General features: G+C 39.3%; 1 protein-coding gene across 4 annotated transcripts in view; it reads right to left on the minus strand.

Annotated features, from left to right (window-relative positions):
- Nucleotides 1–24,940, minus strand: part of Ryr3 (ryanodine receptor 3) — a 527,473-nt gene that overhangs the window by 227,038 nt on the left and 275,495 nt on the right. For all 4 annotated transcript variants that reach the window (XR_005877312.1, XM_040746007.1, XM_040746008.1 and 1 more), the window contains exons 19-20: nt 14,826–15,018; nt 2,953–3,169 (exon numbers count right to left, since the gene is read on the minus strand). Coding sequence is in view for 3 of the 4 variants with exons in the window: in XM_040746007.1 (XP_040601941.1) it covers nt 2,953–3,169; nt 14,826–15,018 (410 nt within the window). In the remaining variant the exon portion in view is untranslated. The remainder of the gene's footprint in view (nt 1–2,952; nt 3,170–14,825; nt 15,019–24,940) is intronic.

The following is a 24,940-nucleotide window of genomic DNA, read 5'->3' on the forward strand; positions in this document are numbered from 1 at the left end:
TACATTTAAGTTCTCCTTTGACAATAATTTCTCAGAATGAGAGATTCTAAAATATTACAAGGTATTCATGATAATGTATCACATCTCTTCAAAGAGTTCACAGTAATGAAGTACATCTCTTCAAAGAGAATTTTCTTATTGGCTAGAAGCAATGCCTTTCTTATAGAGTCCTTAAAAATTCAGGTTTGGGTCTAGACATCAAAGCTCCCAGGGCTTGCATATACACTTCTTTCATTTCCAAATCTTTAATTCTGCATTATCTTACTTATTTTTATGGTAGCTGTGACAAAAATACACTGACAAAAAGCAACTTAAGGGGAATGTGTATTCATTTTGGTCATGGTTACAGTCCATCACAGCAGGCAAGGGTGTAATCCATCACTGAAGGAAATATCTTGATGGGGTGGCTGGTCATGTGGCAGCCACAGCCAGGAAAGAGAGGGAATGTTTATGCTCCTTTATGCAGCTCAGGGAATGGGGCTATCTCTTTAGGATGGTTCTTTCCACCCTAGCCTATTCAAGATAGTCCTCCACAGCTAACTGAAAACAGATAGTCCCTCATCTGTGTTCTGGGAAGCTTGTCTTCTGGCTGGTGGCTGTGGCTGCCAAACTGACTACCAACACTCATCATTACACACACGTTTAGAGAACTCTTCCTGCTGTTGGGTTTTCCCTTCACTTGTCTGAACTCTGTTTTATCCAATCTCTTTCAGGAAGTTTGGTCTCAGTAATTTGTGTCTCTGACAGGTTAGCAGGAGTCCAGAGACACCCCTGCTTGCTGGTCTCTTGTCATCTGCACTGGCACAAGTAGTTCTGTCTTTGTTCCTAAAGCTCCTGTCTATGAAGGAGTCTGGAGTACCAGACTATGTTACTGTGGAATAAGGGTACAGTTAAGATGAAGATATCTGGGAAACAGTGGCTACAGAAAGTGTCTGGTTCCCTTATCCATCTAAATGAAAAACTCTCCCAAAGAATTCAACCATTTATTGTGTGATCATTACCACCAGAGACGTGTTGGCACCATATCCAGACAGACACTGTCAAAAAGCAAGCATGTTTCCCATCTTCTCAGGACCCGCTCACTGTTCCCCAGAGTTATTTATCTTTTCCCTTCCCCCTTTTCTCTCCTCCCTGGTAAGTGAGTATAGTCTCTGAAGTCTACCTTCCTCTCTGAGCTGCCATTCTTTGTCAAAGCTTCATTAACTAATTAAAATACACCTTTTCTCTTGCTAACCTATTAGCCCAAGTTTAATTTGTACATCCCCAGTTGTAGAACTCAGGAGGGTAAAAGGTAAGTTTTTCTCCTGTTACGGCTAGAATATACAGTAATGAGACTCTCTGATTCCTGGGATCTCTTAAAACTCACAAGCTCCTCAGTTTCCTAGCAAAGTCCTTCTCTACATCCCAGAGGTTGAGTTATGCTTTGAAATAGGCAGGGAAGTGAAGAGTTTTTCATTTTATAGGAAATTAAAATTACTGAATACAGGAGGGGAACAGGCTCATGCATGAATAAGTTGGGTATGATGGCATATGGCTTCAATTCCAGAACCTGGGAAACTGAGGCAGGAGACTGAAAACAGTTCAAGTCAGCCTTGGATATATAGTGAATATAAGATCAGCCAGAGGACCTAAAGGTAATAGGGTCATATAACTGTTGTGGAAATGTGTACTAGAAACATTTTATATATGAAGGGACAAATTTTTCACATATACTGGTAACTCTCAGTGCTTTAGAGGTCATGTCTTTTCTCATTAATTTCTATAACAGTTGTTCTCAACCTATTGGCTGCGACCCTTTTGGAGGGGGCATTGAACAATCCTTTCACAGTGGTTGCATATCAGATATCCTTCTTAACAGATGTTTACATTACGATTCATAACAGTAGCAAAATTAGAGTTGTGAAGAAGCAATGAAAATAATTTTATGGTTGGGGATCATGACAACATGAGGAACTGTATTAAATGGTCACAGCATTAGGAAGGTGGAGAACCACTGCTCTATAGGATCTAGAATACTGATTTAAATAGCTCTGGTGGGGATGAAGAGATGTGTCTGTTGATAAAGCCAACACAAGGTCTGGAATTTGATCTACAAATCCATTAAAAATACCAGGGTGCCATATTTTTGTAATCCCAGCATTGATGAGGATTCATGGGTTCCTTGGCCAGCAAATCTAGCCTAATGGGTGAGCTTAAGGCCAATAAGTGATCTTGACTCAAAGGCGATGGAAGACTTTCCTAAGTCTCCATGTACACACACACACACACACACACACACACACACACACACATACACACACACACACACACGCATGCACCCACGTGTGCTTTTCACCCCCAAGTACTCCTGAATGTTCACAATTATGCACAAGTGCATACACACATTAAAAGAAATGGCACTGGTGTATAAGGCCTGCTGAAGGCTTCTGCAAGCTCTTTATCATACCGCATGAATGTGTAAAAAGTACTCATTTCCAAACACTCCCATAAAGTCCACATGATACCCTCTCTGTTTTTTCAAACTTGTTGCCTCCACGTTCTTCTTTCTCATGACTGTCCATCCTTGTGAGACCTGACACTAACACCTGCCCCTGCTTTGTTTCTACTCTCAGCTCTTATTCATTCCATTGCTGTTATATCAACTCCTCTTATGCTGTTATATTACTGCCCAGTGCCCCTTTCCACTTAAGCTTCATAAAGGTCCAGATGGAATTCCATCTGTTCTCATAGACTCCTGTAAACACCCTACCCTAAAGGACGTGCATACATTACATTTGACCTTTAAAAAATAACTTATTTGCTTCTTATATATTCTTATATATTCAACTTGGCTATGACTTCTCAAAGAATATTGGATATTTATCTGCATCCTTCAAAAAGTACAGTGGTGTATGTGGGGCACACCCTCTATATGCTGACTGAGATTGCCTGTCAATTGCAATTTGGACTTACCTGACTGGTGTCTATGGGGCAAGGGATGAAAGAGGCCTGGGAGAGGAACTGAGTGGTACCCAACAGATCCCTAACACCATCAGCATCACGTTTATATTCTTTGACAGGCTCCAATCTCATCTTCTCCTTTGGAAGTAAGGCTTCATAGCAAGGGGCATAGCCAGAGGGAGGCAGGAACTTAAATTCTCCATGCCGACCACCCATCAGGAAGCGTACTCTGTCATTTCAAGCCAGCAGAAAAGAGAGGTCAAAAAAGCATCCTGTTTCAAATACATGAATATTAAAGGTTGCATCCACATTCAAAATCATACTCTTGGGAACTCATAGAATTCAGATTCAAAAGAGTAAGTATTATAATGATGTAAATGATGACAGAGAGAACTGAGTGAGTGTTCAGGCACCATGCTCAAGTGAACATCAATGATATGTTTGTTCTTAAAAGTTTTATTAATTGATGAGTTATTTGGTGTTTATTCTTACCAAAGTAGGTAATTACAGTAGACATTACTTCAATATTGAGAACATAGCAAGATTCTTCTCTATAAAAAAACACATTGAAACTTCACCATGGAAATATTTATCTTTACTTGAAGTAAATCGCCCATATGCTGGTTAAAGAAAATTATATAGATAAAACAGTAAATGCTGAATGTTCAGGCAAATATGCAATACTAGAGTTTTCAATACAGTAGAGGCTGCAGTTCCCCGAGCAGACGCCAGATGAGGAAAATTGATGGGGAAATTCCGTCTATATGCTGTGAATATGTTTCTCTTATTGCTTGATGAGGAAAGCTGTTTCAGACAAGGAATAAGCAGGACTTATCCAGATGGGAAATCCAAACGGGGATAGAGAAAGGTAGGAGGTGGAGTCAGGGAGATGCCATGTAGCTACTGTGAAGGTAGAATACCTGGGCATTATCCAGTAAGCCAAGGCTATGCAGAGATACACAGATTAATAGAAATGGGTTAATAATTAACAGAGATCTAAGAAGCATGAGCCATCAGCCAAATAGTTTATAATTTAATATAAGTCTCTGTGTACTTATTTGGGACTAAACAGCTGCAGGATTGGGCAGGACAGGAACTTCCATCTACAGACAATATTAGGTGGTAGTGCAGGAAGGTAAAAGGGCAAGCAGTTGCTACCTGGGTGTCATTGCCTTCCTAAGTGGCACCATCCTTCTGTTGGTATTTAAGCCTGATGCTATGGTCTATCCAATTTCTAAATTACAACCTTGATCTATATATTCTATCCCCTTCCACACACACACACTTGATCTAATAGCAATTCCTGACAGTATCCATTATAAACTAAAACTGAGCCTCTGACTGTTGGTACCACCTTGGTTCAACCAATTCTCATTCCGCAGAGAAGGAGAGAGACCTCTTTGGGCTCACAGTAATGGTAGACAGACAGTAGCTATCAACACACAGAAAGTATTTCAATATTTTTATGCAGTGTTCTGGATGAATTTCAGCTTTCTATAAGTAGAGGTTAGGTCATGGTAAATGCTAAAGTTTCTGCAAAGAGTAGAGGGTAAAAGCACCATTTCACAGCAGCACTTCATATTATCTTCGTCCAGTAGGAAATGTAGCTTTAACAAATCACCTTGATTACATAAAATAAGGGAAATAGGCCACAGTTTTAAGTAATTAAAACATGGTAAAATATATAGTTCTTGGAGGCTCAATGATAATCTTATACAGGAAAAATCAATATAAACTCAGTGTTGGCATTCAATACTCACTACTTCCCTCTTTCCATCAAAAAACAATGGCTGAGCCTTTACCACTCATACTTGACTTTGAACTGGGGATTCTGTTATAAACAACAAACATATCTGGTGTTCCTAGTATAACAAATGCAGGCTTTTGAGCAGATGAATAGCTTAATTACCAATGAAGGGGTATCTGATGGAATAAAGCAGGGATATGTGGAATAACTCAGAGAAGGGGGCGTCTTCTAGAGATGGAATCAAGAAAGAACTCTGTGGAGAAGTCAGTGAGCTTAAGATTTGGAGAAAGAATATTTTGGTAGAGAGACATGTGCAAAGGCCCAAGGTAGGAAAGTACCTAGGTAGTGAGGACACTATCAACCTGAGGAATGGGAGAATAAATCTGATGGATAGGGCTGCATAAAGCAGTCTGAATGCCCTGGCAAGGAGTTTGGCTTTTTTTCTAAGGAGGAAACTGATGACAGGGTTTAAAATGAGGAAATCAAATATTCTTCTAGCACTCCTATGTAGATTGGTCTGGGGACCAATTAGCAAGCTCTTGAAATAGTTGCAGGGAAAGGAGGGTAGGCTGTACCAAGGTGATCTAAACAGCCAGATGCCAGTTTTGTTTTGGCATTAGGACTGGTAGGGATTGCTGGTGTTAGGTGAACATGTGGAGGGGGTTGATATAAGTGGAGGAAGGCTATGATTAAGCAAAGCTTTCACGGCAGGACATTTTGCACTAGGCATCACTTCCTTTAATTGGAGCATTCTGGGAGGGGAGCCATGTAAGAAAATCTCTGTGTTGTCTGCATAATTGCAATTGTAAAAATATCCTAATTATGAATCTGGAAAATAAAAATCCCTCCAAGTGAGAAATATTAAGTTTTTTTCCCTTTCCAATAAGAACACATTATTGAAACAGCCTTTTATAAAATGCTGCTTTAAAATTAATTATAGAAATCACTCAGAGCCTCCCACTTCCCTATTTTAAAGCACTAAACAACAATGATATAGAATTAGAACCACAATTGTCCCTGAGAGTGTGCCTACATGAAGTGTTATACAATAGGGAATGATTTATGTGTATTAAGAATATGAGCAATGATGTTACAATGAAATTGAGTCATTAGACTGTAGTGCTACTAATTTAGTGAACCTTCTGGAAATAATGACTAAACTACAAATTTATTTGCTGAAAATTTCCCAGTTCAGTTGAATCTAATAGATTATGCTATTGACATGCTAAAATTATAGGCTAGAAGAGAATTTGTTTGAGTGGAGAAATAGCAAGGGAAGTTACCTGCTCCTTTCTCCCCACCAAGAATTCCTCCCATAAGAAGAGTAATGGACAGAGATCTCATGAAACAAACGTGATGGCACTTGATACTCTATGGATCACAGAAACACATATATGGCTTATTCTGTAGATTTCCAGCTGGCTAGCTAGACTTAATTATTCATAATCACTCTTGCCAGTTAACTTTAGTTTTGAAATATACTGGACAGATAACAAATCAAGACTGGTCAGCTTCTATTTAGCTTTTAAAGAGAACAGTGTTTTCTGGTTTATGCCTCATTATTAAAATGAGGGTGATAATTTGGCTATAAATCATTATCTCCTGTAATGGGTGCAAGAATTATAAAATGAATTATTAACACAGGAATAAAGGCGTGCTTATTGCTTACTAGGGACACTTCTCTTCAGACATCGTATGTTGTGCCTCACTGGGCAGAAGACAGGGTTGTGTACTGTTTCTGAAGTCTTGCTGGGTGAGAGCCCCTGCATCCCAGCAGGTGGGACTGAACAGACACTGGCCCAAGGCTACCCTCCAGCTGTTGGTATTGCTCTCACTGTCTTGAAACAACCTGACAGAGTCTGTGGGAAGGGATCCAATAAACACCCTCCAATACTGGAGGATAAGACTGTACCTGTCCTGGTGGATCGAGATTGAGTTAAAAGGAAATGACATGTGATGCGTGTTAAGTTTTAATGGAACAATTAGAAGGAAATAAAATGTCTCAAACCCACATTAACTATGAAGTCTTTATTTATTGCTCTATAATCTATAGAGATTAAATCCATAACCTTGTATATGGTAGGCAAGAATTCTCCCACTTAGTTATAACCCAGACTGAAGTACAATATTGATGTGGGTTCTCTAAGTCTTGAAAGAGTTTTAAAGGCAGACCTATGAATCCATAATTCAGAATTCCAGTATCTCTGTACTCATAGAGAGTGAGATGTTGGGTCAAATCTGCAGATTACAGCAAAAAAACTGTGTAGATAGTTATGTCAGCCTCAGATCACATCCATCTCCAGATTGAGGAGGGAAAAGACCCTCTCATAGAGAACTGCAGCAGACTGAGGAGTCTGTCCATCCACCTGAAGCTGCCTGATGGGAACTTCTCAGAAACAGGTCAGCACCCTCTGGAGTTTGGTGGGGTAAAGAGCAGTGAGCAAGAAATGACTGTATAGTAGACATTTGGCCTTTTGATCAGAGCTTGACCTCTGGAAGGACAAATACAGACTCTGTAGAAGAGCCTGCCATCATCCTTCACCCAAGGACATCTGCCTAGAAAAGTGAATAGCTGGGTAGAGGTCAGAAGGCCAGGGCTTGGGGAGGTGTACTGGGCGTGGGAGGAATTGAAGGGAGGCATGGAGGTATGGCTCTGCCAAAGATCATGGAGGAAGGGTCCAGCATGCTGCTCACTAAGAAATCTACAAATGGGCCTCAGTGGTGATAAGATATCACAAACGGGCCTCAGTGGTGGGAGAGGTAGCAGTTACAATGAATGCCACCCCATGGTATAGTGCCACATGACAACTGTACCAATTCTACAGCTGATAACAATTCTCCTGGACTTTAATCTAGAGAGTTCTGAAATACAAGTTGGTTTACTGGGTAGGGGGCAGTTCCCCAAGATACTGGCTTGAACTCTCACTGCAGGGCTGAATTGGGTGACCTTTGACTCTTCACTGGCTATACCTCTATTTTATATCAAAAGGTTTAATGTTGTAAATGATGGACCTCAGTATTTTTATCCCTAACAGCAACAATAAGAACAATAGTACCCACCAAAGAACGCATTCAGGGTCAGAAGACCAGGGAATGAATTTCCAGGGGGTAGAAATTGAAATTACATGTACCTGTCTGTTTTTCTCAATAAATTCCTTACTGGACACTTAATCTTGACCTTAATAAAAAAGTATCTCTGTCTCATTCACAACTGAGAACATAAAATTGAAAAGTATATTTCCTTTTCTCTAGGTGCTTTTCCCTGCCCTCCGGTTTCTATCAAATTTCTCAGCTTCTACCAACCGTAGAGAGCTCAAGAATCATGCTCATTAGAATGAGTCGTTTTTTATCCTCAGATTTCCCTACTTTAAGACAATTTCATAGGAATTTAGACTGCTTTGACACCCATGTCACTCCGCTAAGAAATAGCTAATAAGAAATAAAAAGAAAAGGGATTTCTGGTGAGAATGTGAGGAAAGATGAACCCTTATTCACTGCTGGTGGGAATGTAAACTTGTGTAGCCACAGACCCAGATAATCCACCCGGGGATATATGCATGTATCTGCACACTCACACACACACACACACACACACATACACACACACACACACACGCACGTGTACCAACTAGAAGTTTACTACAGAAAAACTTGAACTTCTGAACCTATTGTTACACTATTCAAAAATAGCCATAAATGGTTGGCTGAGGACAATGTGACATATATACAATGGGATTTTATGCAGCCATAAAGGAAAAAAATGAAATCATGACTTTCCAAGAAAGTAGAAACAAATAGAAATCATTATGTTAAATGAAATAAGCCAGACTCATGCTTCCTATTACATATAGAGCCCAGATTTAGAATTAGGTATGTGCATATCCAGTTTCAGTAGTGTCATCTTCTGAGGTTCTTCCTAGAACTCAGATATTAGGAAGATTTGTTTTCCTCCTAAGAAGTTTACAAAGATAAAGATTTCTTTATCTCAGAGATAAGCATCTGTTTCAGTCATAGCCTCCTAGGAATAAAAAATATTGGGATGTATATGGAGAAGTTTTTAAAAATTTTTTGAGGGGGGAGGATTTTGAGACAGGGTTTCTCTATTAGCTTTGTAGACCAGGCTTGCCTCAAACTCACAGAGATAGCCTGCCTCTGCCTCCTTAGTGCTAGAATTAAAAGCTTGTGCCACCACCACCCAGCTGTAAGGAGAAATTTTATTTGCCTGTCAAAATTTGAAAACAAAGGGAAATGACACTGAAAAAGGTAGCATTTACAGTTTCATCTTGGAGATTTTTGCCTGCTAATTTGCACAAGCAATCGGGATACTTCTTGTCTGATTTGAAACACTGTTCCACAAATAAAATTTTTGTAAAGAAGAAGACGAAGCTTTGGCATGCTAAAAAATGGTGCCTGGTTTTCCCTTCATCATGCTGCACTGCTGTCATCCACAGTTGCCTAGCAAGCGTGGAGGCATTCTAATCCTTCCAGACATCTCACTCTTGCAGCTGCTATTTAACCCCTCAGGAAAAGCCAGAGCCAGGGTTGTGGTCCAGGGAAGAAAAGTATGCAAGTTAAGAGGGGATGTTACCCAGCTTTTACTGACTTGCGTCTAATTTATATACCACGATTCATAATTTCATCTTTAGTCTGTAATGTTAAGACTTGAGAACAATCTGAGTTATGGACATTCTCTCATTGATATTTCTTACTGGCTTACATGTGCTGAAGCCCAGGGCAATCCAGCCAGCACTCATCTTGTTCTCTGCAGCAGTATATTTATCACAGCAATAATTTCCACAGCATTGACCACAGCAAGCTGGAAATAGCTGAGCTGTCGTTTACCTGAATTTTAGCCAAGTCTGGTGGATACCAACGGAAACAAACAGCAGCTAAAGACACCAGCGGTCTCTGGATTGTTTTATTAATTAGAAAAGGCTGGCAACAGTTACATAAAATGATTAAATATGTCTACAGGGGAATGTATAGCTGTAAAATATATTTTACTAGAGTAAATAACTTTTTTAGAACAAAAGGAGCACCCCAAATTCACTATCTACTCTGGCCTTCAGTATAATGCCATCTTGGTGATTCATGCTCTGGGGCTATTCACAGGTGAGGGGCAAGGGTGATGTCATCTTCTAACAAAGGCTTCCTGGCACCAAAATAATTGGAAATTTTGGATGGGCTCCAAGGTACATATGCTCATCTTCCATTCTGCATTGAATAGGATTGTGATTACCACATTATGACCCTAGTAACACTACCCACAAACAGGTCACAGTGAGAAGAAAACTAAAGCAGTATATTCATAACAGTTAGGGAAGTGAGCACATATTGATTTGCGAATTTTGTCAGTAATTACTCATGCTGCCTTTGACTTCACCAGGGGTAAATCTAATTGAAAAAGATTTTTGCTCTTTGCGCACTTTGCTCTTCCATGATTGCTAGTAGGGGCATCCTAATCAGGTGTAATTAACAACATAGTTTGCAATGATACAAATAATTATTAAAAAAATTCAAGAGTATGACCTCATTAAAGATCACTGGGTAGAAGGTAATGTGATTGCAGAAGAGAAATCTAATTTAGAAACTACACACAAATTGAAAATGACTATGAGAAACATTTCTGAAGGCTCCTGGGCAGGGAAATAAGACTCTCTTCCTGGGTGGGCACACTACCTTACTTTTCTCTTGGAGAACTGCCATAAAAGCAAGCACATGTTTTATAATCTGGTGTGAAACAGTAATTTAAAAATTTAAAACTATATAGATATATATGTCTATCTATTAAGCATGCTTATTTTCCAGAAGACATTTTAATTAGCCCAGAGTTAATATCCTAGCCTCTTTTTGCATAATTGAACTAAATCAGTACAAGAAGTGGATTGTTTTAGCAGTAAACTATACTTCACAAGTTGATGTAAAAGTGGTTTATTGAAGCCATTCACTCATAATTGAAAATATCCAGTTGACTGCTCTCCAATATAAGACCAGCACTAACCTGCAGCAAAGACGCCATCTGATGGTGCATTTCAGAAACACGTATATGGGGATACTACCTCTCTGTGATCATATCCTGCCATGAGACCCAGAGACAGAAATTGCCCAGTGTTGACTGTATTCTCAGGACAGGGTCAGGTGACATGGAGACTCCCAAACTGCTCTTCAGCATGCCAACTGTTCAGTAGCTACGAACAAAAGTCTCCATATTTAAGCTGTTGACTCCTGAAGCTAGTATATCTAGACTCTTCAAAGTTGTTACATCTTGTAGTTTAAAGGAGTCTGAATGGATGAAATAATGACTAAATTACCAAACTAGGAGACTGCTCAGTGAGTGAAGTGCGAAGTGAGCAAGCCTGATGACCCAAGTTCAGATGCCTACCAGCCACTAAAAGCTGTCTTAGAAGCACAAGCATCTTTAATGCCAGCATTCCCCATCAGGGAGACAGAACAAGAAAATAGGGGAACCAGTAAAAGCTTGTGGCTAGCTAACATGATGATACAAGCAGCAGCAAAAAACAAGGAACCTGTCTCAAACAAGGTGAAAGTTGAGGACTGATGTAACACCTGAGGTCGTCCCTCTGACCTTCATACACCGTGTCATGCATACTCTCACAGTCACATACACACACATATACAAATAATTATTATGCATTTTATAAAAGCAGATGTAGATTTCTCTAAAAGCAAACTGCTCAGAAAAATCAATTGCAGCAGATTGTAGAAGATGGTCTCTTTGAAAATTTGAATTTTCACATGGGGCATTTATCTATATCACAACCCCCATCCTCCAAATGCTCAAGGATCATGATGGAAGGGGCTGTGGAAAGATTATAAGAGTCAAAGGTGATGGGTGACTTCAGTGAGACAGTGCTATTGCATCAAGCGATTGTGACTCAATGCCCAATACCTGAGCAAGATGGGGGTATGTGACAAAGTCCCATTTCTAGCTGAGGATCTATTGGAAATCGATGGCTTCTGGGAAAGAGAGTGTGTGTGTTTTCTTCAAGGAATGGATTCTGGAAGGATACCCATGCTGCAGTAATGGCTCTGCACTCATGCACACATAGTCAGTACTAAATGGACTCTGGGTTTAAAAACATAATACATTTAACTAGGAAGGATAGTGGCAGAGGGACATGGGAGTATTTGGAAGGGAGGTAATGGGGTTAGATTTAGTCAAAATATATTACATACATAAATGGAATCTTAACAATAAAATATTTTAACAAAATGTATGTTTATTAAAAGGTGTTAAATATTAATAAAATGTATAACTTTTAAAACTAGATAGTTTTCACAAATTAAATCTTAGGAAGTAAGTTAGTTCTCTCTCTCTCTCTTTCTCTCTCTCTGTGTGTGTGTGTGTGTGTGTGTGTGTGTGTATGAAGATTATCTAAAGCCAGTGAGTGACACTGGTCAAAACAGAACAGAAAGAGGAAGGTGCTGAGGATGGAAAACTCATGCCATAAATCACCCAGACAAATGTGGCTCTAGGCACTGGGCATTCAGAGTCACCTGTTTTTCCAGAGAAGATACTGGACCAATGTGATGACCCTGATGTGGCTGTGCTGCATTAGTGCCTCTGCTCCTAGGGAATGGAGGTGGGGAGACATGCACTGTGACTGCTACAGGGACTTTGCTCTAATCCATTCTTATCTCCCTTTGGAAAATGCATGAACTTGTCTACCTTTATTAATCTTCATGAAGTGCTGAAGCCTATGCCAGTGGGTACATTCCAAAAATCCTACCCTGAGGCTTGGCAGTGTCTGCTTTTTACTCCTCACTAGGCTCCTGTTATTATACTCTGCTCCTGCTGCACTGTTCAATGGCATCCATGGATACAACTATGATTGCAACTGCAACTCCTACATCCTGCTCAGTCAATTATGAGCTCTTTAAAATACAGAGCTGGAGAATGGAATGGCTGAGACCATTTCGGGAAAGAGGCTTACTGTGGGGTCTTGACTTACAGACATCTAAATGTGTAACAAGGCTAAGAGAGTTAAAACAGCATTCATCTGGTACAAGGAAAGTACCAGTGAATACAAGACTAAGCAGTGGGATACAGGAAAATGGCAGGCGTAGTACATGCCCAAGTTAATGCAAACTATCTGCATACAAAACATAGTATTATTATCTTGGAGTGGTACTGTTTTGGGTTCTTATGATTTTGATTTACATTACATTAAGAGGCAGAAATAGTCGAAAAATTAACCATAAAAGGTAAACCATAAATTGGAAAAATATTGAAGCTATAGAAAACATATTAGCAGTATTAAATATAACTTGATTAACAATAAAACCATCCAAAATTAATATCAGAAAAACTAAGAACATAAAGCTAGCAAAAATACTGGGTGGAGAAAGAAACAGAAAAATGTACTTTATAATTTCAAATCGTTAAAATAAAAAGTAATAGACAGTAAAATTACTGTGGATTCAATCAGTTGGGCATTCTCATGCTGCCTTATTTTTTGGATGTGCCTATGTGTGTGCTGTGCACATGCTTATGTGTATACAAGTATGTGGAGGTCAGAGGACAACCTCAGATGATTTTTCCTTAGACTCCATTTGCTTCTTTTTGAGACAGGGTCTCTTACGGTTCTTGGATTTGCTAGGTATCCTGGACAGGCTGGTCTAGTGATCCTCACAGGTCTGTTCATCTTCCCCTCTCAGCAGCACAGATAACACAGTGAGTGCAATCCCTTAGCTTCGTTTTCTATGTGTCCTTGGAATTGAAAGCAAGTTTGTTTTGTGTGTGTGTGTGTGTGTGTGTGTGTGTGTGCGTGTGTGTGTGTGTGCGTGTGTGTGTGCGCGTGTGCATGTGTGTATTACTGAGCTCTTTCAAGCCCTCAAAATATGCCACTTTAAATGATATCACAGGCCCAGTATCTTATCTGAAATCTCTAGAGATGTAATTTGGGCTTTGGAATTCATAAACATTCAAAAAGGAAAGATATTATGGTAGCATACACACATGTCAAACAGAACCACTAGCCAGAGGAGAAGCAGTATCCAATATTCAGATATACTAATATCTCATAGTTAAACATACAGATATTAATAGGAATTATGCTATCAAAGATTAAAAACCAGTTGAATTTCAATTGATGACAGTTTTGCTACAATTTGACTTCAGGTTAGATTTGATGCAAAAATGTGTCCTGAACAAATTTGTAGTTTTCAAAGAAACATAGACTTTGCAATTGTTGATAAGAAGTTCCCAACATTTCATGCAATTTTTCTAAAATAAATTTGGCCACATAATTATAAATTTTTGATCTTAAAATATAATACATTTTCCCTTTGTTCTGAGAGAAAAAAACAGCAATGTAGGACAAGAGTTATATGCAGGTATGCCTGTAATAATGCTATTTGTAACAATGGAAGTAGAATTGGCATGAAAACATAACACTAAAGTAATGGCTATATTATGAGGCAGTGAAATCAAGAGAGATTATGTGACCATAAAAATAATTTTGAGGGTAGCTAATGAGTCAGGAAAAGACTCATTACTTATTTCTGAGTGAAAAATTATACTTCACATTTACAGTGACTGCAATTTAGCAAGCATATACACATGTGCAGCTAAAAGATAAGTATAACAAAATATTAACAGTGATTATAGCTAAGCATTAGAATAGAAGGTGATTTGAATGGTGGTGGCAACACCTTTAATCCCAGCACTTAGGAGGCAAAGACAGGTGGATCTCGGAGTTTGAGGCCAGTCTGGTCTGTATTGTGAGTTCCTGGACACAGAGGGCTATACAGAGAAACTATGTCTAGAAAAACCAAAAGGAAAGTGACTTTTATTGTTAATAGTTGTAATTATTTCTTCCAAAGTTTTCACAATGAGCATGTTTGTTCTTATAACTATTACTTTTGTTACCTAGGATTTCTCATATATTTTATCTGAGTAGATAGGATTGCCCCTGCAGAGGGAACCTATGTAGTAGGTAATAGGAGGGAATGAGTTTGGTTGCCTCTTGCCCTTTACCATTACTTTCTTGGGAGCAATTTGGCTTTTGAGACAAAACCCTAAAAGAAATTATTGGTACCTCAGCTCACAAGGGTGGCAGGGAAGTCTTAAGGAGGGGTCATAGCTATTTTCCAGGAAATTGCAGCCATCACTTACTTGACACCAGCTGAAAAGCTCATCACAGGGAAGAAGAGTCCGTCTGTGTTGAAATTCTCAAACATCCCCTGCACAGGTTGTCCATTGATTCGGAAAGAAATGCTAGGCACTCCAAGGTCAAGGCAGCAACTCACCACATCATCTGACTTCAGCAAATGCTGGTTGATGGAGGCCACAGCTCTGGGTATCCGGCCTAGTGAGTAGAGAACAGGAATAATAAAACTGTGGGGCCTTGGAGGCATGCAGCAGGGAGATAGACATACTTATAGGTTACTACTGGGGATGGGGAAACATAACAAGTATGCAATATAAGAAGAGTTCAGAATATGCCACTGTAGAGGAAATTCAATCCCTTACTGCATGAGATATGAGAGAGGAAACCATTTCTTAAGCTGGTGAGTGGATAGACACCATGCTTAACATGAACCGAGTCTCAGAGGGAGTCCTAAAGCTACTAAGACAAAGAACGATGAGTAAGTTTGACTTCTTCCTTTCCAGATTGTATCCCTTTGATCTCCTTTTGTTGTCTTATTGCTCTAGCTAGAACTTCAAGTACAATACTGAATAGATATAGAGAGAGTGGACAGCCTTGTCTTGTTCCTGATTTTAGAGGAACTGCATTGAGTTTCCATTTAGTTCAATGTTGGCTGTTGGCTTGCTGTATATTTGCCTTTATTATGTTTAAGTATGTTCCTGTTATCCCTGATCTCTCCAAGACCTTTATAGTGAAGTGGTGTTGGATTTTGTCAAAGGGTTTTTCAGCATCTAAATGAGATGATCATGTGGTTTTTCTTTTGCAGTTTGTTTATCTGATAGAGTACATTGATAGATTTTCGTATGTTGAACCACCACTGCATCTCTGGGATGAAGACTACTTAATCATGGTAGAAGATTTTTCTGATGTATTCTTAGATTCAGTTTTCTATTTTTGCATCAGTGTTCATGAGTGAGATTGATCTGTAGTTCTTAGTTGTGTCTTTGTGTGGTTTGGGTACTGAGGTAATTGTAGTCTTATAAAAAGCGTGTGGCAATGACCCTTCTGCTTATATTGTGTGGAACAATTTGAGAAGTATTGATATTAGCTCTTCTTTGAATTTCTGGTAGAATTCTACACTGAAACCATCTTGCCCTGGGCTTTTTTTGGTTGGGAAACTTTTGATGACTGCTTCTATTTCATTAGGGGCTATGGGTCTATTTAAATTGCTTATCTGTTCTTGATTTAATTTTGGTAAGTGATACCTATCCAGAAAATTGTCAATTTACTTTAAATTTTCCAAATTTGTAGAGTACAGGTTTTTGAAGTATGACTTAATGATCCTCTGTATTTCCTCAATATGTTATGTTCCCCTTTTCATTTCTGATTTTGTTAAGTTGGATGTTCTCTCTCTGCATTTTGGCTAGTTTGGATAAAGGTTTGTCTATCTTGTTGATTATCTCGAAGAAACAACTCTTTGTTTCATTGATTCTTCATATTTTTTTGTTTCTAATTTATTGATTTCAGTCATCAGTTTGATTACTTCCTGCCATCTACTCCTCTTGGGCAAGTTTGCTTCTTTTTGTTGTAGAGCTTTCAGGTGTGCTATTAAGTTTCTTTATGTGGGCACTTAGTGCTATGGACTTTCCTCTTAGCACTGCTTTCATGGTGTCCCATTAAGTTTGGGTATGTTGTTCATTCATTTCCATTGAATTCTAGCCTTCTTTCTTCCTTCCTTCCTTCCTTCCTTCCTTCCTTCCTTCCTTCCTTCCTTGGCCCAGGATTGATGCAATTGAGCATTGTTCAATTTCCATGAATTTGTAGACTTTCTGCAATTTGTGTTGCTGTTGAATTCTAACATTAAACTTTGGTGCTCTGATAAGATACAGAGGGTTATTCCAATTTTTTTCATATCTGTTGAGGTTTGCTCTGTTGCTGAGTATGTGATCAGCTTTAGAGAAGGTTCCAAAGGGTGCTGAGAAAAAATATATTCTTTAGATGTCTGTTAAAGTCTATTGAGTCATAACTTCTGTTAGTTCCTTTGTTTCCTTGTTAAGTTTCTGTCAGGTAGTCCCGTCCAGTGGTGAGAATGCGGTGTTGAAGCCTCCCACTATAAGTGTGTGGGGTTTTATGTGTGATTTAAGTTTTAGTAATGTTTCTTTTACTAATGTGGGTGCTTTTGTATTTGGGGCATAGATGTTCAGAATTGAGACTTCATCTTGATGGATTTTTCCCATGATGAATATAAAATAACTTTCTTCATCTCTTTTTGATTAATTTAGTTTGAAGTTTCATTTGTTAGATATTAGAATAGCTACAGAAACTTGTTAGGTCCATTTGATTGAAAAATCTTTTCCCAACCCTTTACTCTGAGATAATGTCTGTTTTTGAAGTTGAGGTGTGTTTCTTGTATGCATCAGAAGGATAGATTCTGTCTAAAATAAAAAAACACCAATGACAGTTTATGCTGGAGAGGTTGTCAAGAATGGGGAACACTCCTCCATTGCTTGTGGGAATACAAACTTGTACAGAATCTCTGGAAACCAGTATGGCGGTTCCTCAGGAAAATGGGAATTAATCTACCTCAAGACTCAGCAATTTCACTCTTAAGAATATACCCAAAGAATGCAATTCATACCACAAGGACATCTGTTCAACTATGTTCATAGAGGCATTATTTGTGATAGCCAGAACGTGGAAGCAACCTAGATGCCTCTCAACCAAAGAATGGATAAAGAAAATGCGATATATTACACAATGGAGTACTACTTGGCCACAAAAAACCAAAACCAAAACAAACAAACAAACAAACAAACAAAAAACAATGAAATCTCGAAAATTTCAGGCAAATGGATAGAACTAGAAGAAACCATTCTGAGTGAGGTTACACAGACATAGACAAAAAATACATGGTATGTACTTACTCATACGTGGATATTAGACATAGAACAAAGGATAACCAGACTACAATCTACAAACCCAGAGAAGCTAGGAAACAAGGAGGACCCTAACAGAGACATATGTGGACCCCTCAAGAAGGGGAAAGGGACAAGGTCTCCTGAGTAAATTGGGAGCATGGGGGAAGGAAATAGAAAGAGGAGGGGATAAAGGGAGGAAAGTGGAGAATATGAGGGATCACAAAGGTATAGCTGGGGGAAGAACAGAGAAGAGCAAGGAAAAAGATACCTTGATGAACCAGTTATGGGCTTACAAGAAACATGACACTAGGGAAATTCCTGGGAATCCACAAGGATGATCCCAACTAAGAATCTAAGCAATAGTGGAGAGGCTACCTTAAATGTCCTTCCCCTATAATGGGGATTGATGGCTACCTTAAATGCTGTTATAGAGCCTTAATCCAATAGCTGATGGAAGCAGAGATTCACAGCTAAACACTGAGCCTAACTACTGGAATCCAGTTGTAGAGAGGGAGGAGTGATGAGCAAAGGGGTCAAGATCCATGCTGGGGAAACCCACAGAAATAGCAGAACCGAGCAAGTGATAGTTCACAGACTCTAGATTAACAGTTGGGGAATGTGCATAAGACTGAACCAGGGCCCCTAAACATGGGTGTCAGTTTGGGGGCTTGGGCAGTCTATGGGGCCACTGACAGTGGAACCAGTATTTATCCCTAGTGTGCGAATGGGCTTTGGGAGCCTGTTCCCTATGGAGGAATACTCTCTCAGCCTAGATACAGGGGGGAGGGCCTCGGTCTTGCCCCAAATGATATGACAGACTTTGATGATCCCAAATGAAAGGCTTTACCGTCCCTGAGGAGTGGATGGGGGCTAGCAGTAGATTTATTGGAAAGAGAATGACCTTAGAAAAAACTTCATGAAAATGATAGAAGCCCTTAAAGAGGATATGAGAAAAATCCCTTAAAGAAATGGAAGAAAAAACAAACCAAAAAATACAAGAAATCAACAAATTTCTTAAAGAAAGCCAAGAAAAAAACAATTAAACAGATGGAGGAAACAATTCAAACAGTTCAAGACTAAAAATTGAAATAGAGACAATAAAGAAAACACAAACTGAGTGAATGCTGAAAATAGAAAAGCTGAGTAAATGATCAGGAACTACAGATGTAAGCATAACCAATAGAATACAAGAGGTGGAAGAGAGGATTTCAGGCACTGAAGATAAACTAGAGGAAATAGATTCATCAACCAAACAAAATCTTAAATCAAACAAATCCTTAACACAAAATATCCAGGAAATATGGGACACCATGAAAAGACCAAACCTAAGAATAATAAGTATAAAAAAAGGCAAAGAAGCCCAGCTCAAAGGTTCAGAAAACATACTGAACAAATCATAGAAGAAAACTTTCCCAACCTGAAGAAGGACATGCCTATGAAAGTTCAAGAACCTTACCAAACACCAAATAGAATGGACAAAAAAAAAAGCCAAAAAAGTCCCCTCAACATATAATAACATACCAAACATACAGAATAAATAAAGGGTATTTAAGAGAAGCTAAGGAAAAAGGCCAAGTAACACATAAAGGCATATGTATCAGAATTACACAGGACTTCTCCATGGAAACCTTGAAAGCCAGAAAGTCCTAGATAGATATTCTACAACCACTAAGAGACCCCAGATGCCATCCTAGACTACTATACCCAGCAAAACTCTCAATCACTACAGATGGAGAACACAAGATATTCCATGACAAAATCATATTTACACAATACATATCCACAAATTCAGTCCTACAGAAAGTTCTGGAAGGAAAACTCCAACCCAAGGAGTCATCTACACTCAGAAAAACATAGACAACAGACAATGTCACTTTACCAAAAGCCAGAAATAGGGGAAAAACTCACACACAATACCACCACCAAAATTAAATCCAAAGCAAACAAGAATCAACAATCACTGGTCATTAATATCCCTCAATATCAATGGTCTTAACTCATCTATAAAAAGACACAGGCTAAAAGAATGAATATGAAGACATAATCCATCTTTCTGTTGCATACAAGAAACACACCTCATCTTCAAAGACAGATGTAACCTCAGAGTCAAGGGTTGGGAAAAGATTTTCCAATCAAATGACCCTAAGAAGAAAGCTGGTATAGCTATCCGAATATCTAACAAATTAGACTTCAAACTAAAATTAATCAAAAGAGATGAAAAAAGTAATTTCATATTAATCACAAGAAAAATCCATCAGGATACAGTCTCAGTTTTGAATATCTATGCTCCAAATACAAAGGTACCTACATTCACAAGGGAAATATTACTAAAACTCAAATCATGCATTAAACATCACACACTTATAGTGGGAGACTTCAACACCCCACTCTCATCACTAGACAGGACCACCAGACAGAAACTTAACAAAGAAACAAAGGAATTAACAGAAGTTTTGATCCAGTTTAGATTAACAGACATTTATAGAACATTCCATCCAAACACAAAAGAATATACCTTCTCAGCACTACATGGAACCTTCTCTAAAATTGACCACATAAGTGGCAACATAGAAAACCTCAACAGATACAAAAAAGTTGGAATAACCCCCTGTATCCTATTGGGTCACCCTGGTTTAAAGTTAGGGTTCAACAACAACACAAATTGCAGAAACCCTACAAACCCATGGATATTGAACAATGCACAATTGCATCATTCCTGGGACATGGAAGAAATAAAAAGAAATTAAAGATTTGCTAGAATTAAACAAGAACAAAGACACAACATACCCAAACCTAAGGGGCACTTTGAAAGCAGTGTTGAGAGGAAAGTTCACAGCACTAGGTGCCTACATGAAGAACCTGGAGATTAGTCACACAAGAGAGTTAACAGCACAATTGAAGGCTCTAGAACAAAAAGAAGCAAACTCATCCAGGAGGAGTAGATGCCAGGAAATAATCAAATTGAGGACTGAAGTCAATAAAGGAGAAACAAAGAAAACAATACAAAGAATCAATGAGTCAAAGAGTTGGTTCGTCGAGAAAAATCAGTAAAATAGACAAACCTTTATCCGAACTAACCAAAATGCAGAGAGAGATATCCAAAAATGACAAAATCAGAAATGAAAAGGGGGACATAAAAATGGACACTGAGGAAATCCAGAGAATTTTCAGGTCATACTTTCAAAACTTGTACTCAACAAAATTGGAAAATTTAAATAAATTGATAATTTTCTGGATAGATATCACTTACCAAAATTAAATCAAGAACAGATAAGCAATTTAAATAGACCTATAACCAAAAATGAAACAGAAACAGTAATCAAAAGTTTCCCAACCAAAAACAGTCCAAGACCAGATGGTTTCAGTGCAGAATTCTACCAGAAATTCAAAGAAGAGCTAATACCAGTACTCTTCAAACTGTTCCACACAATAGAAGCAAAGGGATCATTGCCAAACTCTTTTTATGAGGCTACAATTACCTTGGTACCCAAGCACACCAAGACACAACTAAGAAAGAGAACTACAGACCAATATCTGTAGGGAAAAGGGACCAGTCAAAGAAACACACCCTGAGCAGAGCCAAAGAAACACACTTTGACCCTGCAACCACAACCAAAGAAATGTACCCTGAACCTAAAACCAGTGCCAAAGGAACACACTTTGTCCCTGGAATCAGAGTCAGTGAACGAAATGTACCCTGGCCCTAAAATTGGAGGCAAAAGGCTAAAAAGGACCAGAGAAAGAAACACACTTTGGCCCTGAAACCAGAGCCAAATCTGACCCTAATCCTGTGTAAAAAAGTAACCAATCCCGGAGCGGAGCTCTAGCCAATCTGAGCTCAGCACTGAAATTGGACCAATCCCTACTCTGGAAAAACTTCCCCAATCCCTATATAAACCCTGTGTATGTTCAGCTTGGCTGGTCCAGCTGTCTTCCAATAAACACCTTTGGATGAGCTTCGGGTGAAGATCTTCTTTTGCGGCAGCGACAGAGCAAAGGCGACCCTGGGCAGAGCAGAGCAGAGCAAGCAGAGGCGACCCTGGGCAGAGCAGAGCAAGCAGAGGCGACCCTGGGCAGACCAGAGCAGAGCAGAGCGAGCAGCGCTGTAACACTTCCCCGGGAAACCTTCCTTGGCAGAGGGGAGTTGTTACACTCTGCTCCCGGCTCCCTGCTCTCCGCTCTCAGCTCTCCAGGAGCAGAGCTGAACTGTAGCAACTTCACCCGAGAAACCTCCTGCGGAGCAAAACTGCTACACTAGGCGAACATCCCCAGCTGGAAGACCCTGTCCTGCAGGAGCGGAGCTGATACACCGGAGAAGCCTTTCTCTGAGGCAAGGCTGTAAGCTGCCAAGCTTACTGCAACCTGTGGTGGTCCTTAGCTCCCGAGCTCCAGGATACCTTTACATCTGAGCTGTGTAACACTCAGTATCCTTGGCTCCCGAGCTCCAGGATACCTTTACATCTGAGCTGTGTAACACTCAGTATCCTTGGCTCCCGAGCTCCAGGATACCTTTCCACCTGAGCTGTGTAACACTGAGTATTCTGTGACTCCCAAGTGCCAGAATACCTGACCCACTCCTGTTCCATCCTGTCCTGACCCATCCCGACGAAACGCTTACAATATCCCTCATGAACATTGATGCAAAAATACTCAATAAAATACCAGCAAATAGAATCTAAGAACACATCTGAGAAATCATCTACCATGATCAAGTAGGCTTTATCCCAGGGATGCAGAGACGGTTCAACATACAAACATCTATCAGTGCAATCTGCCATATAAACAAACTGCAAAAGAAAAACCACATGGCCATCTCATTAGATGCCGAAAAATCTTTGACAAAATCCAACACCCATTTATGATAAAGGTCTTGGAGAGATCAGGAATAATAGGAACATACCTAAACATAATAAAATCAATATACAGTAAACCAACAGCCAACATCAAACTAAATAGAGAGAAACTCAACACAATTCCTCCAAAATCAAGAACAAGACAAGGCTGTCCACTCTCTCCATATCTCTTCAATATTATCCTTGAAGTTCTAGCTAGAGCAGTAAAAAAAGGAGATCAAGGGGATACAAATTGGAAAGGAAGAAGTAAAACTTTCACTATTTGCAAATGATATGATAGTTTACATAAGTGACCCAAAAAACTCTACACATAAACTCCTATAGCTGATAAACACCTTCAGCAAAGTGGCAGGATACAAGATTCACTCAGCAACAACTTTGAGTCTTTAAAGAAAGATACTAATGAAGATACCAGAAAATGGAAAAATTTCCCATGCTCTTGGATAGGTAGGATAAACATATTAAAAATTGCAATCTTGCCAATAACAATTTACAGATTGAATGCAATCACCATCAAAATCTGTTGGGGTCTAGCCCCCAAAGGGTCTCTGAGTTATTTGTCAGCTGATAGCCACAGGTGCATCCTGTTTTCTATTCCTGGCTTACTGCCCCCACATTGCCCCACTGACATCAACATCTAGCACGAGGAAAACATGCTCTCTTCCACCTGGGGTTTTTCCACTGTGCTGTAAGCCTGTGTATATAAGACTGCTCTCTACTACAAGAGAGAGACCTCTTAGCCCTTGCAATTAACTCTCTCTCTCTCTCTCTCTCTCTCTCTCTCTCTCTCTCTCTCTCTCTCTCTTTCTTCTGGAAATAAAGGCAGCAGCACATACATTTGCTTTGTACAAACAGTTGGACGTCTGTCTTTCTTTTCCTGATACCTTGGACTTACTTGTGGCTCGGGTGCCACAAAAATTCCAGCACATTTTTTCACAGACTTTGAAAGAACAATACTCAACTTTATATGGAAAAACAAAAGATACAGGATAGCCAAAACAACCCCACACAATAAAGGAATGTCTGGAGGCATCACTATCCCTGACTTCAAGCTCTATTATGGAGCTATAGTCCTGAAAACAGCTTGGTATTGGCACAAAAATAGACAGGTAGATCAATGGAATCGAATTTAACACCCGATATTAACCCACACACCTAGGAACTCCTGATTTTTGACAAAAAGCTAAAAATATACAATGAAAAAAGAAAGCATCTTCAACAAATGGTGCTGGCATAACTAGATGCTGGCATGTAGAAGACTGCAGATAGAACCATGTCTATCACCATGCACAAAATTTAAGTTGAAATGGAACAAAGACCTCAACATAAATTCAGCCACACCAAACCTTTTAGAATAGAAAGTGGTAAGTACCCTTGAACAAATTGGTACAGGACACTGCGTCCTGAATATAATACCAGTAGCAGAAGCACTGAGATTGACAATTAATAAATGGGACCTCCTGAAACTGGGAAGCTTCTGTAAGGCAAAGGACAGTCAACAAGACAAAATGGTAGCCTACAGAATGGGAAAAGATATTCACCAATACCACATCTGACAAAGGGCTGATCTCCAAAATTTACAAAGAACTCAAGAAGGTAGTCTCCAAACCACCAAATAATTCAAGTAAAAAATGGGATACAGAACTAAATAAGGAATTCTCAATAGAGGAGTTTAAAATGGCTGATAGACACTTAAGAAAATGCTCAACATCCTTAGACATCAGGGAAGTGAAAATCAAAACAACTCTGAGATACCATCTCACTTCTAACAGAATGACTAAAATCAAAAACACCAATAACAGTTTATGCTGGAGAAGATGCGGAGAAAGAGGAACAGTCCTCCACTGCTGGTGGGAGTACAAACTTGTACAGCCACTTTGGAAATCAGTATGGAGATTCCTCAGGAAAATGGGAATCCGTCTACCACAAGATCCAGCAATTCCACTCTGAAGCATATACCCAAATGATGCACATTCATACAACAAGGACCTCTATGCAACTGTGTTCATACTGTTTGTAATAGCCAGAATTTGGAAGGAATCTAGATGCCCCCCAGCTGAAGAGTGGATAGAGAAAATGTGGTACATTACACAATAGAGTACTACTCAGAGTAAAAACAAAACAAAACAAAATAAAAACAAAGCAAGGGCATCTTGAAATTTGCAGGCAAATAGATGACACAAAAAGACAAACATGGTATGTACTTACTCATATATAGATTTTAGACATGGAGCAGGGGAGTGCCAACCTATAATCCGAATGCCAGAGAGTCTGGGAAACAGGAAGGACCCTGGAGAAGGAGAATGGGATAGGATCTCCTCAGTGGATTGGGAGCATGGGAGGAGGGGAGAGGGAGCTGGGAGAAAGACA

Source organism: Mesocricetus auratus, unplaced genomic scaffold (assembly GCF_017639785.1).
Source record: "Mesocricetus auratus isolate SY011 unplaced genomic scaffold, BCM_Maur_2.0 Super-Scaffold_100004, whole genome shotgun sequence".
In the NCBI taxonomy this organism is placed as follows: domain Eukaryota; kingdom Metazoa; phylum Chordata; class Mammalia; order Rodentia; family Cricetidae; genus Mesocricetus; species Mesocricetus auratus.